The sequence below is a fragment of the Microchirus variegatus genome (genome assembly GCF_963457635.1).
Source record: "Microchirus variegatus genome assembly, chromosome: 1".
In the NCBI taxonomy this organism is placed as follows: domain Eukaryota; kingdom Metazoa; phylum Chordata; class Actinopteri; order Pleuronectiformes; family Soleidae; genus Microchirus; species Microchirus variegatus.
In genome coordinates this window covers 41,834,093-41,853,851 of record NC_139802.1, presented here as the reverse complement: position 1 = coordinate 41,853,851, position 19,759 = coordinate 41,834,093, and the positions used below count along the sequence as shown (strand labels likewise).

The 19,759-nt window shown below is 40.9% G+C and overlaps 1 protein-coding gene across 1 annotated transcript in view; it reads right to left on the bottom strand.

Annotated features, from left to right (window-relative positions):
- Positions 1-248: 248 nt before the first annotated feature.
- Positions 249-19,759, bottom strand: part of slc12a2 (solute carrier family 12 member 2) — a gene marked incomplete at both ends in the record, with an annotated part of 55,896 nt that continues 36,385 nt past the window's right edge. The window contains 12 exons of the mRNA XM_083889298.1: positions 249-384; positions 2,104-2,171; positions 3,481-3,616; positions 4,385-4,471; positions 6,753-6,864; positions 8,361-8,483; positions 10,410-10,457; positions 12,810-12,953; positions 14,166-14,245; positions 14,523-14,629; positions 14,722-14,862; positions 17,487-17,598. Coding sequence (XP_083745424.1) covers positions 249-384; positions 2,104-2,171; positions 3,481-3,616; positions 4,385-4,471; positions 6,753-6,864; positions 8,361-8,483; positions 10,410-10,457; positions 12,810-12,953; positions 14,166-14,245; positions 14,523-14,629; positions 14,722-14,862; positions 17,487-17,598 — 1,294 coding nt within the window. The remainder of the gene's footprint in view (positions 385-2,103; positions 2,172-3,480; positions 3,617-4,384; positions 4,472-6,752; positions 6,865-8,360; positions 8,484-10,409; positions 10,458-12,809; positions 12,954-14,165; positions 14,246-14,522; positions 14,630-14,721; positions 14,863-17,486; positions 17,599-19,759) is intronic.

Sequence of the window (19,759 nt, the reverse complement as noted above, 5' to 3'; positions counted from 1 at the left end):
TTTACACCATCTTAACAGTTTCTCTCCTTCACTTCACTTCAGCTTTGCTTCCATCAGTGTTTTTTTGTTGTTGTTGTTGTTTTTACCATCTCTGACGTGTGGGGTGTTGGTTCACCTTCAGGTGTGGACTGGAGCTGGGATTGTGTGTTTTTTTTTGTTGTTGTGTACGTCTGCTCCCAGACGTGGAAAAACGTGCCGTTCCTCCTCTGCGTGATTGTGATTCTCTGTGTGTGTGTGTGTGTGTGTGTTTAAGAGTAGAAGGTGAGGACACTCTGGTGGTTGCCGCGCACCAGCAGCATGGGCGGCAGGTCCTTGGACAGCACCTCCAGCCAGGCCATGTAGAGGGCGCTGGACACGGCTCCCTTCCTGGCCAAAGGCAGGCTCCTGCGTAAACACATGCATTCGGTGTCATGGAAAACCTGGTTTCTTTCAATTAAAGGCGCCATATGTAAGAATGTGGCCAAAAAACGGTTACTACATTCAAATTCAAAATACCGAGGTCTTTTAGGTTTAGGACGTATCTGGCAACCCGCGGTTGCTCGGCAGCTGAGATTCTATTGACTGCAATGATTGGTAGACGGCGGTAGGTGGCGCCACATGACGCCAAAACGTGATTTCAAAACATAAACATGATTTGCAGTCTGCAAAATATTTTTTTAATGCAAATATTTTGTCTGTACTGTTGTTGTTGGTGAGTTCAGTTTGTTATATGAACATTATTCCTGAGTCTCTGTGACTCTTTAAAGGTGCATTAAAGGCCGCGTTGGACCGCCATGTTTTTAAAGGAATAAACTTCCTTGTTTTAATGCTAACTGAAAGCTAGCCGAGGTTCTCCTACACACTTGAAAGGACAGAGTGAGGTTTTAAAGGCCCTGGTATTAGAGTTTAGATTCTCTGCCCGAGCCAACGCCGATATTTCCCGCCACTATCCTTGGACCGGGTCGGGCCCTTGATCAAGCATTTGTGTTTTTTTCATCTCTCGTGTTCGCGCGGTATATTATAGCACGCCGTATCTTGTGAAGGTGTAAAAAAACCTGCGGCCGTGAACGCATCATTTTAAAGGTGCATTATGTAATAAATCTAAAGCAACTGGCCATAAAATCCTCCTAATATGTCACAGAGACTCAGGAATAATGTTCATATAACAAACTGAACTCACCAACAACAACAACAGTACAGCCAAAATATTTGCATTAAACAAAGTATTTTGCAGACTGCAAATCATGTTTATGTTTTGAAATCACGTTTTTAGCATGTGGCGCCACCTACCGCCGGCTACCAATCATTGCAGTCAGTAGAGTCTCAGCTGCCGAGTGACCACGGGGGGTTGCCAGTTACGGCCGAAAACGAAACCTAAAAGATCTCGGTATTTTTGAATTTGAATGTGGGTAAACGTTTTTGGCCACATTCTTACATATGGCGCCTTTAAAAACCAGTAAGCGTATCGTCATTAGCAACATATGCGTTCATGGAAGCGGATTTCAGCGGCTCTGTTATTGTTGTAAATTAGACTGTGGCCTGATGTGAGGAGGATGTGGACGTACGTGTAAGCTAACGTGCATGGGCTAGGGTAGGGTCGGGCTTGATTATTTGGGCCCGATTTAAGCTCTATGAGAGGACTGAATGTCCACCCTACCAGTAGGTGGCGTATTAAGCCCCACTCGCCAAGCAGACCTGGACCTGGGCTGACACGCCGACTCCCCTGTATGTGCACGGAAGTATACCAGCGCCTTAAGAGACAGCTGTTTACGATCTCCATGCTAAATCTCACACACTGTAGCTTTAGCAAAATAAGCTGAAAAACTAAGGGCTACACGCAGACATTTTTCTTTATAAACCGCAGATAAAAAAGTATCTGCATCCAGATTTCAGACGTAATATTCGTCTGCTGAGCTCTTCACTCACCTTCTGTGTACAACTGCACAAGTGAGCATTTTTTTTGGTCATTTGGACTCTCCTGTTATCAGATTAGAGCGGCCACATCGTCCACATCTCAGGTAACACAAGACGGCAAACTGTTACACCGTCACCACTCGGCATGAAAACACACACACACACACACACACACACACACACACACACACACACACAAAAGCAGCTTACATGACAATGAGGGCGGCTGTGCTCGAGTGCTCCTTCAGTAGCTCGTTGAGTCTGATCTGACGATTAGTCTGATAAGACAAAAACAAACAAACAAATATTTCAGGGGTTGGAAAACGTGGCAGACAGACGACGATCAGAGCTGTTTACAGAACATGTTCAATCAAAGAAGAAAAGTATTCACTCATATAAGAACACCACTAAACAAAACTACCGATGTCAATGTTGATGAAATAAACTGATTAGCTAGATATGTACAATAATGTCCACAAGGGGGCAGACATTGAAGTGAGCCCAGATCTGGTGTAGTTACATAAAATATCTATCTATAAAGCAAGTAGCGTCTGTGTGTCTGTCACGGGCATACCTCGCTGACCGTTAGTCAGATCGCCCTAAGACTTTGGATATGTGTTGAGCATGGCCCGATGGTGTGCATCCCTGATTTTCACATTTTTTGGAGTAATTTTAATTTTCTCCGATTTATCACGCTACACCAGGCGACAGGCAGCGGCTCATCAGCAGCAGCAGTACCAATGCGCGAGCACATATTTATTCAGCATTAGCATGCTACTATTTGGCGGGATAACTTGGCAAACCTGTTTCCAAAGGTAAGCTAGCGAGGCTACGGTTAGCATTAGCGTAGCTAGCTGTTTTGTGACCGTCAGCCACGGTGGAATCTCTTTACAAGGCGTATTTGAGGTTGCGTCTTACGTTAGCCGTATGCTACGTTCCTTATCGTGCATTACCATAAATGAAAACTCTTCTTCAGCTCCCACTATAGGACTATATTCCTACGTGCACTGCACTAGTACATTTGAATGCTAGGTGTGAACAGCTGTACTTAGCGTGATCTGATCATTGAGAACAAAATGTTAACTCCAGGTCTGAACAGGGTCAGAGCAGAGTGAAACTCACATGAGACGGGCACTCACGTCAACATGGCTGCCACTAGACAACGCCAGGAAATAATGGATTGAAGCCACTTAACAAAAAGCTCTTAACAACGTACAGTACAGACCACTACAGTATGTGCTGCTCCCTGCCCTCCAGCACCAAAGTCCATAGAGAAAATCAACGATTTTACAATCACAGCACACAGGAGTTGTTGATCCACCAGCACGTTCAAATGTGTTCTTTTGTGATTGATGTGTTTGAAATTGTTTATTTGGATTCACCAAAGTGACGTAAACGTACCAAATGAGGCAGCAGTAGATCAGTAGCTCTCCTCTGTACCTACCAGCTAAATCACTGATTTTCTCTATGGACTTTGGTGTGAGGAGAGTGCAGTTGTCAAGATATGGAAAGGATTAAACACCTAAATCCTAAAGTGTATAATAAGAGAAGAGATGTGTGTGTGTGTGTGTGTGTGTGTGCACTGACCTTAGTGCGGTACAGCTCCAGCTCGTTGTCCGTGATCCTCCATGGCTCGTTGTTCTTCAGCTCCTCGGCTGCCTCCTGCTCCATGTCGTCTTCCTTCAGCCGATACGGCTCGATCAGCTCCTCAAAGGCTGCCGTGCTACACAACAAGAAACAGGAAATGAGTTTTTCAAATTGCAAAAAAAACCAACAACAAAACAACAACAAAAAAACTGTTTCGTAATGCAATTAAATAATGTTTTAAGAGGGTGAAGAAAATGACCTTTATCGAGCACTTTCCTCTCCTTTACTCTTAGAAATAAAAGTGCCAAGTAGAACCATATAAGGTTCTTCGGCTTGTCCTCATAGGAGAACCCTTTTTGGCTCCAGGTAGAACCTTTTTATAAAGGTTCCATCTGGAACCCTTTTGGAGGGTTCCACCAAGAACATTTTTAAAACCCTTTATTCAGGAAAGTGCTTTTAAAGGGTTCTCTGGATCAAAATGGTTCTTACTGGAACCATTAGTGTTACCAAGACCCTTTCTAAGGGAAAGGGTTTTTCAGAAGCAAATGGGCATTTTTGCATGGAGTTTGCATGTTCTCCCCGTGTGTGTGAATGGGTTTTCTCCGGGTTCTCCGGCTTCCTCCCACAGTCCAAAAACATGCAGATTTGGGGATTAGGTGAATTGGTCACTCTAAATTGACCGTAGGTGTGAGAGTGTGGGTGAATTGTTGTTTGTCCTCTATATGTGGTTCTGTGATGGACTGGCGAACTCTCCACCGTGTACCCCGCCTATCGCCCTGTGTCAGCTGAGATAGGCACATCGACCCTCCAGTGGAGGATAAAGCGGTAGACGGATGATTTTACTTTAGAGTATCCATGATGACTGCTGAGCTTTTCTCTCTGAAGTTTATTGAAGGAGACTTACTGTTCTTTCTTGGGCTTGGTGTTTATGTCTCCCAGCACGGTAATGTCCGAGAAGTCTATCCTGAACTTGCTCAGCAGAGTGGCCATCCTGTGGAATAAAAGCAAAAACACACACAAAAAAAAAAAAAGGGCTTCAGGGTTCATTCTTTAAACCATCTGCGAGACATTTTCAAATCCACGCAGCTATTGCACTGCGTCACGGTCCGAGGCCAGGAGACGTCTCCGTTTGAACGCGGGCGTTTCCGGGAGAACAGTCGCAGGTGGGAAAGGTATTCTGTGTATGAGAGTCATTTCCTTTATCTTCAGCTTCAAAGAAGCCGAGTTCCCTGAAAACATTATCAGCCACATATGAAGGGACTTATCCCACACTGTGCTTTATCTTCTGTTGTTATTGTAAGTGGAGTCATGTTCCTGGTACTAAACCGATTTTAATACGCTGTGTCTACACAGGACGAGCGCAGCGTGGCTGAGTCACTCTGACGTCACCACTCGCTCTTACCTTCAGAATGTTTTTAATCTAAAATATATACAAAGAAAGATGCTTGACGATGATAATTCAGGAGTTGTGTCGGGGTTGTAGGTTCAGACCGGACATCTCTGAATCAGTGATGACACTTAACAGTGCAAATATGGAAATAATATGTACTGGATCATATTTACAGACGCAAAATGAAACGTCTGATCTTGTTTCCTGTGTTGAAATGTGATTTTCCCAAGTGACACCTTTTGCATTATCAAGTCATTTGACCCAGTGTAGTACAGTGTAGTAAAGAATCAGAACTGTGTCACCATGCGTCCATGGAGCTTTAACCTCTTCTTCCCTGACCCTCTTTTTAGAGTCCCCCTCGAAAAAAATGACATGCCCAAATTAAATAGAGTAATTCTCTGCATGGAACTCTACATGGAACACATCATAAATTAAGGATTTATTTTCCCTCGCCTAAAAAAATATTGCATTTTAAAGCAAATATCACATTTAAAATATGCAGTAGCAGCGTAAAAACGCATGGAGGTCGTGTAACAACATGTGGACATGTGCTGTGCAAAGTCTGATGCTGCTGAAGTGAAGCAGAGTAAAATGACAGAAGTTTTAGTAAAGAGATGTCTAGGCGTTCTCTGGTTCGGCACGGTTTGGCACCATCTGTGCCATTTGAGATTTCTTAGGTACCAAATTATTAAAAGTCTGGACCCTGCGCAGCCAACTCATACAACCACACTTGAAATTAGAGGCAGACTGATTCATCGGGCTGATATTTGCCATTAAAAAAAATATATATATTTATGTTCAGTGTCAGATCTTTAATTAAAAAGCTTCCCAGCAGCAGATGTTGATATGTTTAACTAAATATCCATGTTTCTCAACAGAAAATGTGTATTTACAAAACTCTGTTTAAGTGTAAGATTTGATTAAATTGATAATTTGGCATCGTTCAAATGTGGCAATTTCTACTAAAACAACAGTGAAGTGTGAATCCAGAGAGGAAATAAGGTGAAAGGTTAAGTTTGTAGTGTTGCAGTAAACACAAAGGGGATTCCAAAGTGCACCGAGCAGCAGAGAGAGAGAGAAAGAAAGGGATCCGCTGTTAGCACTAAGCTAATTTTATCCAACAAAAGGAGGTAGGAGGCAGCTGTAGAGGACAATGAGAGACAGATAGAGGAGAGAGAGAGAGAGTAAGTTGAGTCTATAGACGACAAGAGAAAGAGCAGCAGAGGATGACGGATGTGCCTTTGTGCTGGAAACTGATTTTGTCAGGACGGTTGACGTTTATGTGAAGTTAAAATAATCGTGAAAATGTTAGATTCTTAAAGGAATAGCGTTGTGGCTTTTTCTTCTTATCTACAAATAGTGGAAGGTTCAGCGTGACGATAGAAGTAAAAAAAAAAAAAAAAAAAAGAAAAGATTACATTACACTGTAGGTCTGAGGTCACTCATGATAATCCACTTCCTCATAATTGTAAAAACATGTGTCCTACAAATTTTAAAGCTGCTACATGTTGGTGAACTCATAAAAATGGCTTTTTCTAAAGTAATAATGGATTAAAAATCCATAAAAGAGATTATAACAATTATTTACTATATACTATAATTCATATTCATTGAGAATTACTACATTAATCATGAAACAATTGGACTCATCGGTTTGAAAGTTGGGTGCACTTTGAAGAACTTTAACGCGAGAGTTCTATTTGAGCTTCTAACCCCAGCGTGGTATGGCGACAGTGGCCCGGCCGGGTCACAAGCTGAACAAAACTGGAGACTTTAACAGGTGTGGTAGATGTCTTCAAATGAGATGCAATGGACGTGGAAGATGTGGAAGATGTGGAAGGTGTGGAAGATGTGGAAGGTGTGGAAGATGTGGAGCACTCACGCTCGGCGGTCGTGGTCAATCCTGTTGATCTTGCCTCCGATGAAGACTCGGATCTTGCAGTCCTTCCACCTTTTCTTGTTGGTCAGCAGGTAGGGGATGAGCAGGGTCAGACCTGGGGGGGGGGGACAGGAGATGACGGTCAAACAGGTACTCAACATTCGACAACATTCGACTACCACCCAGTATAACTCCCAGCGGCTGTGCCTCCACTGGTTTGACTCAGCTAATGGGAGATGTACTGGGTGGCCAGCTGACAGCTGACATAACAACCACAAGGTCTGTGGACATTTTTTTCATATATATATATATATATATATAAATATAAAAGAGTAGAGCAGTCACACTGCCTGTGTGAGAATGACCTGAGGTGTGTCTTGAATATCTTTTCCACAACAGACTGTGTCCAGTTTCAATATTTAAATTGGCCAGAAATGCCACAAACGTATCACTTTCAGTACCAACTTCAAAATAAAAGCACTGCAGTTTGTTTAATTTGTTGAATATATTCAGTTTTAACGTTTTAGAATTATTAATTAAAAAAAATATATAATATGTAATATACACTATATATATATTGTATAGATAATATGTAATATATAGTATATATATATATATACACACATTTATACACACATACATATACACACACACATATATACATATATACACACACACACACACATATATACACACACACACACATACATATATATATATATATATAAATAAATATATATAAATATAAATATAAATATAAATATAAATATATATATATATATGCACACATGTATATATATATATATACATATATTACAAATATTATACAAATTTACATTTTATTGTGTTTTGGGTGACAATTTTTCCCCATTTTTTAAAAAAGTGGGTCCCCATACAAAACCTTTGTGAAACCCTGACACCCTGTTGTTCTGACAGAGATTTAAACCGTAGTTAGAAACTTATAAGAATAAATCCGGACATGTGAGAGTCCTCAGAGGACAAATAAACGGTCGGCATCCAAAGGTCGGCTATGAACACGAGCCAAATATGACATCACTGCAACTGCAAAAGAACAGTTTCACTCGCACCGAAGCGTGTCGGCGTCTCTGCCGTTCATGGCCAAGAGGCTGACATGATGACAGCATGATGACAGCAGGCAATCACATGAGTCAGCTGCTCATTTCTGGACTGACACGAGGACAGAGATCGTTCTGCTCGAGGAAAGCATGACTCACATTAGCGCATTAAATCATTCAATACGGAACATACTGTACTTCTGTGCCTGTTTCCGTGTTTTTTGGTAAGGGAACAAACAAACGGAACACAAGATATCGGGTCCTTTTGTGTACTACAACATCTGCAGGATATCTCTGGGGGAGTCGTCCCCCGATACCGGCAGTAGACAAAGGGGTGTGAAAGCACGGCCGGGAGGGGCAGACCCCTTCCAAGACAAAGAGATCTGAAAGGGTTGTTCTCCAGGTATAAATGTTTAGGTCTCACTATGCTCTGGGTCTTTTCTTCATCTACGACCACTCCTGTGTCGATGGATTACCTTCCGACACGTAAAGGGTGTATAACACTGGTGGACATATTTCCTTCCTCCAAACTCACCTCCATCATCAAACAGCCACCACACGTCCACTGTTCCCTTCCCTTGTTTCTTCTGGAACTGCTGACTGGCCTCCAGCAGCCTCTGGTCAGACACGTTCAGTGGCACTGTTGGACTTCTCTTATCTACAGCACATACACATACAAACATAAACACAAACAACAGAGGAAAAATGGGTTTAGATTTCAAATTAAAACCATTCATCTGGTCATCTTTTGGTCTGTTTTGGAGCCTTGGGACTGTAACATATGTTTGTCAGTTATGGACAGATATATGTTACACTTAAAGTGTGATGTGAGAAACCAAATAAAGTATCAAACTTCTGTGATGAATGTTTCCCTTGTAGATTTTTTCTTTCTTGTGAGTTTCCGAATCATAACTTAAATCAACTTAAATTCACAAATGCTATGCAAATCACCAGAACTGATAGACGAGCACTACTCTACAATTATATGCAGGATGATAGTCCTGTGATTTAACAGCTATAAATCAGTGATTTAACTCAGGGATAGCTCAGAGTTTTCCATACAGTTCTCTGTCATCCCAAACTAAAATGTTTATTTTTTTCTCTATAGACTTTGGTGCTGGAAAGTGAGCAGATTACAAACTTAAGTTTCCTTTCGAAAGAGGCCATCTATTATAGCTACTGTACGTTAATCAGAGAACACACGCTTCAACATCGCGTGTTTCTTCTCCTGTACTTAGACTGAGGACCACAAAAACACTTTAAAATGCTACATGATGGGGACAGATTTCATTTCCATGGATACATGCTTCCAATGTTTGGATAAAGCGTGATAATGCAGCTATACAAGCAAAGTTCAATATCTTCTACAGCAGTTAAAGGGGATATTTTAGTTTAGTAGTATCTCTTTAGGTCCATCTTTAAAACAAAAGAAAAACTAAACTTTAGTCAGGAAATGACATCAGCCACAGAGGCTACTGGGAGCTAACAGCAGTTAGCATTTGGAAAAGTGATCATTTGCAGGCTCTAGCAGGCACATTGCCGTCATATATAACATGTATCTACTGGACAGATAAATCCTCTGAGGCTGGAAGTTTGTGTAGAACTCTGTGCTGCACTGTGGAGACAAGAAGAGAACTTTTCTCGGATTTCCGGTTTTTTTTTGCGCATTGCGACGTCCCAATGAGTGCGGAAGTCAACATTGCGTGTTTCATCTCCTGTACTTTGACTGAGGAGGACCACAAAAACATGAATGATTCATCTTTTTTCACAATTTGCCAACTGATTGGGCCTCCAGAGTCCCAAATATAAGGATTTAAAAGATTAAAAAGTTGATATTGCATAATATGTCCCCTTTAATCAAAGAAGAGAGAGTTTTAGAACTTTTCATCAGTAATTGCAAAGTGCTTTAAAAGCTAAAAAAAATTTGACATAGGTACTATTTTTCTAATGTAATTTTTGTGCTGAACAAACCACAGGGGAGACACCATCACACAGAAGAGAGAACTGAGGGCATGAAAACAGGAGACAAGTTTTCATCTTGGAAGAGAAAGCTGAAGACACACTGTCCTCTTCAGAGAGAGAAGCAGCAGCAGCAGGTGAAAAGGCTGCAGACACATCACAGGAAATTGAAATGTTGGCGCACACGACAACAACAACAAAAAAGATACTCAAGACTTGGATCGAGTTAAAGGCACTTTCACATACAGTTTAGCGTCAGATGCTTAGACTTGACCTACAAGCTGGAGACTTGTTTACAGCAGAGCAGGAGAGAGAAAAGAGGGGAAAAGACAACATGTTATTCCCTAAGGACGAGACGCTAGCAGGCCCGGAAACATGGAGGGGGGGGGAGAAAGAGAGAGACACGAGACGGAGACAGACGGCAGGGAGCAGGAAGGTATGTTAATACAAGAGGAATTCAAAATATATACTGTGGAGGGAAAAAAAAAGATGAAAGCGAACATGACTCGAGAGGAAAGAAGAACAGGACGGAGAGATAAAAAAGACTGAAAGATAAACAAAACGGAGGAGGAAAGAGAGAATTTAAGGCAACTGAAAAAAGAAAAAAAAAGGGGGCGTGTCCTGCCTTTTTTCAACAGGGGCTGAGTCGGAGCTTTGCCATCATCGTCGTCATCTGGGAAAATGTGAGACAAAAGGAGAGAAGAAAGGAAATCATAAATGAGATCAAATGTTTTAAAAACTTCAAACGAAGGTTTCATGGAATAAAAAAAAAAAATGAAGGTAAGTGCGACAGAAAATTGCACGTACATGGATTATTATTTCTGCAAATGATAATGGATTAATCGTTAAAATTGTTTTTCTTTATTTATTAAAATTAATAAATATTTTATTGTTTCTTTGCGACATTTTCTGGCTCAAACTCGTTACTAGAGAAAACAAATCGACGGATTAATGGATTATGAAAACATAAGCCCTATACCTGACACACTCCACTGACTGTGATGAACTGATGCAATACTTCAAATACTAATACTAATACTTCAAATCGTCACTGTTGAAAAGCACAAACATTTCAAAAGAAAACTTTCCAGAGAGTCCAGAGAAACAACCGTGTGCAGCTTTAAATCCACGTACACCTCGTAGGTGTATATGGGGATATACAGGAAATACACATTTATAAGGCTCACAGAAAGATGTATTTGATGTATGTTGTGATATATATATACAGTATATATATCAAATGATGGATAAAAGTACATCATACCATGATTCTTTCCCGTTATCGCTAATCACATCCTTAACTGAAAGCTCAAAAAGTGAGGAGGACGATTCACAGACCTTTCAAAATAAAACACCTAATACACCTGATGCAAATGGAAGTCATGTGACCATTCACACACTGGCCTGAGGCCACAGTGGCTGAGGCCCGGCTGAGGCCCGGCGGTCGGGCTGTTGTTGGGAACGTTCAGAACAATAGTTCCCATAATCTGGGATCTGTTTGCTCTGTTCGAAACTCTCGCTCGCACAGACCCACGAGAAACCAGGACATCTGTGGACTAACTGGGCCCAGTGGGACAACCGGGGGGTCAAAGGACAGTGAGGCGACTTCCTGTCAGGAAAGTGCGGCTGTGTAAATTTTGTGTGTTCTCTTGATAGTCGTCTCTTCACCTCTTCAAGACCTTTTCTGGCATAAATCGTGGTCAGAAGCTCATTTCTGAAGAACTGGTTAGAGTTTTTTCATTTCACCCCAACCGGTCGAGGCAGATGGCTGCACATCTTTGACTGTGGTTCTGTCAGAGATCTCATTGTGTGAATTGTTGGGCTTCTCTATTCAATAATATTATAAAGGTTACGATACTTGAGATAATGTATGTCGTGATTTGGGTTTTGATGTACGTTGTGTACTGTGCTTCAAGGACGTTTGCAAACATGACCTGAAGCGCACCGATACCTACACAGCCAAACGGTAGTGAATGGCATCATGGGCAACACGGCCAGAACGTGTCCACCTTTATATGTCCCAAATGTGGCCGGGACCGCCGTGCCACTATAGGCCTGGTAAGCCGCATGAGAAGTTGTCAACAGCCATAACACCAGAGTGCTACCATCATCTACTGAGACGGAAAGGACGCCTACAGATTTGGGTTTGTTTCTCGTGTCGGACGCTGCGCTTTCCAAGACTTTCCAGTGACGACACTCTCTGACCAAATCAGTGGCCGGCAGTCTGTTGACGTCACATTTCAGTATCGGCTCAGCTCGCTTGCAAACCAGGCCAGAGCAGCCTTCCAAAGAAAGCACCAAGTACCAGGTACCATCACTGAGAAGTGCTCCAGCTGTGTGACGGAAAAGCGCCATATGAGTGTCATCGGTAAGAACCCTGTGTGAGAATGTGTGTGTGTGTGTGTGTGTGTGTAGACAGAATAAAGAAGGTTATTGCTGGATTACGAGGGATTAGTGAGAACACGCGTTAAACAGATTTCCTGGATGAAAAAGCCTTTCTCCGTCATGTAGAGCAGCCATTCTCAAACTTGGGTTCCTGACCCCAACTGGGGTCACAAGATGATTTCTGGGGGTCACCAAATTTATTTATTTATTATATATAAATATATATATATATATATATTTTTTTTTTTAAATCAAAATTATTTCAGAGTTGTACGCGTTGACAGACTGTCTGAAAATCGCAGAACTTAAACTTAAACATTAGGCTACTACGGCGTATTGATCGGGCGTCGATTCAGCACCACGGACAGCGCTTTATCCATCATGCGCTCACACCGGCGTGTGAGTGTGTGTGTGTGTGGGGGGGGGGGGGGTCGCAACTCAAATAGGTTGAGAACCACTGATGTAGAGGAAGACTGATTGAGCAAATCAGTGCTTGAGTGACTTAGATATATAAACATACAGTATATTCATGTTACTTCATAAGTGACGATCCTAAAAAACCAAACAAAACACCTTCCTTTTAAAGTCTAGATAAAGATGCAGACGCAGGGACAGAATGCAGAGCCCCTTCGACACTAACCTTTCTGTATGGCAGGACTGTTCTGGAGACTCGTGGCCTTGGAGGATTGCTTGGACGAATCGGCGTCAGAGTCTTTGCTGGTGTCTATGGAGACGATGACATCTTTCATCCCCGAGGACTTCTCCTGGGACGACAGCAGCTCGTCTGCGGAGAAACGGAACGAGAGAACAGATGGAGGGAGGGAGAGGCAGCAGCAAGACATTGGGAGAGAAAAAAAAACACAAGATGGTGGTCAATAAAAACAGAACAAAAAAATAAAAGTGTGGTAAAGAAGCAATAAAACGATGGATCAAAGGATAACGGCACAGATGAACTATTTAACTTCTGAAAAATCTGAATAGGTAATAACCTTAATTTACACACTAACGTCTTTTAAACTTTCCACTCTAACTAAATAACAAGGTTTCTGCTGAGACCTTAGATAATCCTGAGAATATACAAAGGAGGCTTTCATGTGGCATTATGGGGAAATGCATGATCCAGCAATTTTAAGCTTTTATTATTAGTTTCACATTAGAATTCCTCTAAGCGTTGTGTTTTTAATCACCATCATGAGTCCGACAGGTCATTTCCTTGTTTTCTTCCTGCAATGATTGTTCGCTTTTCAGCCAGATTTTGGCCCGCAACCATTATTTTGTTAAGTCTATATTATATTTTGACGATTGATCAATCAGTTTGAGTGTTTTTTTCAATTATTAAAAGAAGATTTTGGATTTTTCAGCTTCTTAAATGTAAATATTTTCTGGTTTCTTTTCTTTTTTAAGGAACAGGAAATGACATCAGCCATAGAGGCTACTGGGAGCTAACAGCAGTTAGCATTTGGAAAAGTGATCATTTGCAGGCTCTATATAACATGTACAGATAAATCCTCTGAGGCTGGAAGTTTGTGTAGAACTCTGTGCTGCACTGTGGAGCCAAGAATAGAACTTTTTGTGGACTTCCAGTTTTCGGATATCGTTGCCCTATCACATGTTTTACAGACAAAGCGGACCTCTGTGAGACAACAATTGGAGGAATTTAGCGAATTGTGACGTCCCAATGAGTGCGGAAGTCAGCATCGCATGTTTTATCTCCAGTACTTAGACTGAGGAGGACCACAAAAACATCAGTGAGTGATCTTTTTTTCACACTTTGCCAACTGATAGGGCCTCCAGAGTCCCAAATATAAGGATTTAAATAGATTCAAAAGTTGATTTTGCATAATATGGGACCTTCAACTAATCAATTAAACGAGAAAATGATCGAAAGGTTAATCGAATCAAAAATAATCATTAGTTGCGGCCTTGATATGATACCGATTTGCACCCTGCTTCTAAAACATCTTTCTGGAACCATGCAGTGACATGACACCGATACCTTGTCCTTGGATGTGGGACACGTCTAGACCCTCCTTCAGTCGCAGGATTACGGAACCAAACTGGAAGTCGAAGGCATCACTGAGAGGAGGAGAGAGGGGGACGTTAAAAAAAACACAAGACTTCAGTCACAACACATGAACCAGCGAAAGACAAACAGAACAAGCAGCGTCATGGCATCATGTGAACTGGGTGGAAAGTTAAAGCAGCGGAGCTCTCATTTCGTCTTTGACCTTCAACTCTAAATGTGATAATTAGCGATGCACTGATCCCACTTTCTCACCAACCACACACAGGGTTTGGATGTCGGCTGAAAACGAGGCTCGACTCCTGTTGTTCAATCCCCAGCTCTACTCACTGGATCATGCTAATGTAGGTCTCCACGTTCATCATGTCACCATCTCTCCAGTCATTCTTGAAGCCCAGCACCAGGGTGTTTGGTTTGAGGCGACCCAGGCCAGCAGCCTTCAGAGACGACAACAGTCAACAACAACACTCTTTATTTGAACAATTTTGCATAATATGTGACCTTTAAAAGTTGTTTTTTTTTCACCCACCTGGAGCAGATACTGTGTGCCTTGTCTCATGTCCTCAGCAAACACAGGCGTGTAGAAGCCTTTGGTCTGATTCTTCATCAGCCAGCGCTGGTACCTGGACTGCTCTGTGGCGAGATCTTTGAAGTTTGGCCTTCTGTAGCCCTGCAGGAACACACACACACACACACACATGCATGACAATGAAACCAGTGACGTCATAAACCTGCAAGTCCAAGTTCAGATGTCACGGGATGCTTCGGTTCATCAAATTGAATCAAACCGTGTTGTTTATTTCTGCAGAAAGAGTTTTTTTTTCTTCAGCCAGGAAACTGCAATGCCATTAGCTGGGAATGTTTACACTGTTAAACTCCGAGGAGACTTTTTTCTCCTCAGTCCTAATGGAAGCAATTGAAGCAACACAACGAGGGAACAGGAGCTGGTTACGCCTGGACTGGACCAGGAAGAGGCTGCAAAACCATCAGCTGTAACAATACTGTGCCTCAGCAACGCTGTGCTCATTACTTAACTTCAAAGAACATATAATTGTTAGAATTGTGCCTAAGGAGAGGGTGCACACAAGATATCTAATGGTGCTCTTCCATTATACAGTTCTAGTACGACTCGGTTGTTTTGTTTTTTCCCATCGGGGATAGTACCTGGGTACCTTTGGCTTTTTTCTAGCCTTGGAATAAGCTTTTTGAAGGATATATTTATCACTATATCAATATTATATCCATTATGACATGTCATGAGACAAAATATGGTATTAATTGTTATATCATGACTAAGTTTTAAAGCAGGGGTCTCAAACTGAAATGACCTGGGGGCCACGTGAGGTTCAAGTCTGGTCAGTAGGGGGCAGTCAAGTGAAGAAAAGCCCAACTGCGTGAGGAACTGTTGAGTCGAGGATGGGCGATGTTAGCTTAAAATGATATCATCGTGATATAAAAATAATATTCGAGACAACATTTTACATCATTTCCAAGTAAAAGGTGTTCATTTTGATACAAAAACACATTGATGATGCAAAATATGTAAATAATAAATATGTAAATATCAAAAACAAACACTTAAGTGGCGGGCCACGTGAAATCGATTGAAGGGCCGCATGTGGCCCCCGGGCCGCGAGTTTGAGACCAGTGTTTTAAAAGCTGTTGCATTGATACCATATTTGAATACACTTATGAAATACACAACATATTATAAATATGGAACACAAAATACTCAACAAAATGATATTTTTTTTTAAAAGTCACTGAATAACATTTCTTTAATTTTAAGCCTAATAATTTGATCACATTTATAGTCAGTATCATTGTTTCTAACACACGTAAATATAATTTATTTAACATTAAAAAGTGTAAGAAATAAACCAGGTATTATCTGAAATGAAATGTGAAATGGCTCCAGCCTCTCCCTTCTCAGTGACGTCAGCCTTTGTTAGAAAACAAGTGAGCTGACGTACTTTCCAGGAAAGGCAACATGGTTAGAGAGTAATCTGAGCCGTTAAATTAGCCGTATGACATCTGGCACGATCTAACTTTTGATTATATAGTAAATCTAGTGGCTCCAAATTATACAAGGAAACCTTATAAAGTCATTACTGCTGTGGGTTTGATCTTTTTGTAGTGTCTGAAACCTTTGATGGAAAAACCATGTACAGTATTTTTATCTTTATCTTTTGATAAAATTTTTAATCAAGCACTTGCTGATTTTTAATTAAGCACTTGCTGATTTTCTACGGAAGCCCTAAACGGCCATGTTTTTTTTTTATGCACCGTTATATCGTGACGACGACTTATCTCGTCCTCTCGATATAACAAGGATTGTTTTCTTGTGTTAACAAATTAATTATCTCGTTATCTCAATATAACAAATATTGATTTCTCGTGATAACAACTTAATTATTTTGTTAACTTGATATAACAACGATTGTTTTCTCGTGATAACGAATAAAGTATTTCGTTAACTCAATATAACAAAGATGGTTTTCTCGTGATAAAGACTTAATTATTCTGTTAACTCGATATAACAAGGATTGTTTTCTCGTGATAACAAATTATCTCATTATCTCAATATAACAAAGATTGATTTCTCGTGATGACGACTTAATTATTTCGTTAACTTGATATAACAAAGATTGTTTTCTCGTGATAACAAATTAATTATTTTGTTATCTCGATATAACAAAGATTGTTTTCTCGTGATAACAAAGTAATTATTTCGTTAACTCGACATAACAAAGATTGTTTTCTCACGATAACAAATTAATTAACAATGTGTCCGTCTTGATTTCAACCTACAAGAGCTGCCACGAACGGCTTCCTTAACCACTGGCTGTTTGTGTGTACTTGACTGGGTTTGTTTAGGGGCTACCGGTTAGCAGAGGAGAGGCTAACAAACTCTCATCTCATTGCTAAGTTAACGTTAGCCTACATTTACGTTACCTTAGCTGAAGCAGCTGGATAGATCGAAGTTCTAGTTCTAGTTCTAGTCAGCCTCGCCTCTGCTAACCGGTAGCCCCTAAACAAACCCAGTCAAGTAAACAAACTAAAGTGAAATTTACCGACAGCTGTTACCAACGCCAAGCCGGCAGATCCCCGAACCGTAGTAAAGGGATCGCTAATATCCTTAGCTTGGATTAGCTCGTTCGGCAACAGCACGACACTTTATTTCCAGTGAAGCGATTTCAAAGCATATCCGATTCTTCCAAGAAACATCTTTTTCAATAACCACAGAAGGGAAAATCGACAAATATTTATTAAAAAAAATACAGTTTGGCTCACCGTGCGAATATGACCGCAGATCATGAGGCCGACGTTCTTGGTGAAGCTGTGGACCAAGTCCAGAAGAGCAGGTCTAGAGTTGGGGTAACCAGTCATCACCAAACACTGGGGTCTGAGAGAAGACGGCAGAGATTTACTCGATATGGACTGTACATACTGACATGAAACAAGATACGGTCTTAAGATTTTGGATATCGTCATATCGCGATACGGTCTTTCAATCAATCGATCAATAGAGTTTATTGTCCCTGTGCATATGAATGCCATCATAATACAATGAAATAAAATATAATAAAGATCTGTGATTGACTTTTCCTAGATTACATTGAGTAAATTTGTGAAACACACCAAATTAAATATTATATATTGATTAAAAAAATACATTTGCATCTACATCTGCAAAATTATATTTAAAAAATATATATACTTCTTTCATTTTAAACCTAATTATTTGAGAATTTGACCATATTTACAGTGAATTTCATTGTTTTTGAGATTAAAAAGCTAAAGAAATAAAGCAAGTATCCGAAATGAAAGGTATTAAGTGTATTTTGAGCTCAAAACAAAAACTATAACGATATACAACTCTATATTATTGATAAGCCTTACAGAAATATTGATTTCCTTTATATTGGGATATGTATCTAATCACGTAAAAAAATATTCTCCGGCACTAACATTTACTGAATTTACTTTTCTAGTCTGACCTTCATGGCCACTTCTCCTGAGCTCAGGAGGGGGAAAACTTGGGAGCAGAGTAGCAAACATCAAAGCAAATATGTTAAGCCTCATGGGATTTAATGGAGGCAGCGAAAGGAGAGAAAAGGAGGAGCTGGAAGGAACATAAGAGACACTCTGAGGACACCATTAGATAGCCTTTTAATCTCCTGCTTGGGTTTTGCTGCCAAGGGAACGGTCGGTGGGAACGTCATCGCTAATATGGCATCAAAAAAAAAAATGCCACCGCACAGCGAGCTACACGTGAACGCACTCCACGGTTATATCAACAATTAATATGTGATGCTTTTATATTGTTCCTAATTGTTATTATCGAACCTACAGTTTCGGCTTGTAAAGAATGAACCTTCATTTTCACCTTTCCTGCATCTTTCATCCTCGTTTAATCCAGCCTTTATGAAACAGAATGGTCTTAAAGGTGCATTATGTAATAACCGGCCATATCACAGAGACTCAGGAATAATGTTCATATAACAAACTGAACTAACCAACAACAACAGTACAGACAAAATATTCGCATTAAAAAAACAATTTTGCGGAATCATGTTTATCTTTTGAAATCATGTTTTTGGCATGTGGCGCCACCTACCGCCGTCTACCAATCATTGCAGTCTACCATCCAGTTACGTCTGAGCTCCAATGGCGGAGAAAACGAAAACCTAAAAGACCTCGGTATTTTGAATATAGGGTGTAGTAACCGTTTTTGGCCACTTTCTTACATATGGCGCCTTTAAATGTGTTAAAAAATCTGAATGCAACATTTACACTGTCAATTACAGTCAAATCCAAAATCTACTCCAGCTTAAGTCGATGATATCTCAGAGAACATATTCTCGGATTTTAAGTTTGTGTCACTCTGTAATGTGCTCACTCTCTGTACCAAAGTCCATAGAAGAAAACATCAATCAAACGTTAAATCGCAAGCACACGAGCGCTGTTGCAGCCTGTGCTGCCTCCATCAGTGAGTCTGTATAAGTGAATTTAAGACTCTGGTTTGACGCAAACTCATCAATCGTGGCAGCAAGCAGTAGACCGAAGATCTCCCGTGTTCCTGAGAGCTAAAAACATAAGATTTTCTCTCTGAACTTTATTGCAGGAGGGAGCAGTTTTCAGCGTCTTGCCTGAATAGCACTATCCAACAACGAGATAAAGTAGCACGGTACATTATCTCTAAGATACTGTAGACTTTGAGCAGGTGTATATATTTAAAAAGGTGAGGCCTTTTGTAAAGTCCATCCATCATCTACCGTGTTATCCTCCACCAGAGGGTTCCGGGGCTGACATAGGGCGAGAGCCGGTGTACACCCTGGACAGTTCGCCAGTCCATCACAGGGCCACATCACTCACACTCTCACACCTAGGTCAATTTATAGTCACCAATTCACCTAATCCCCAAATCTGCATGTTTTTGGACTGTGGGAGGAAGCCGGAGAACCCGGAAAAAAACAATGCACACACGGGGAGAGCGCTAACCAACCGCTACAGCAACCGTCGGCCTAACCTAACATCTAAAGCAGGGGTTCTCAAAGTTCTGA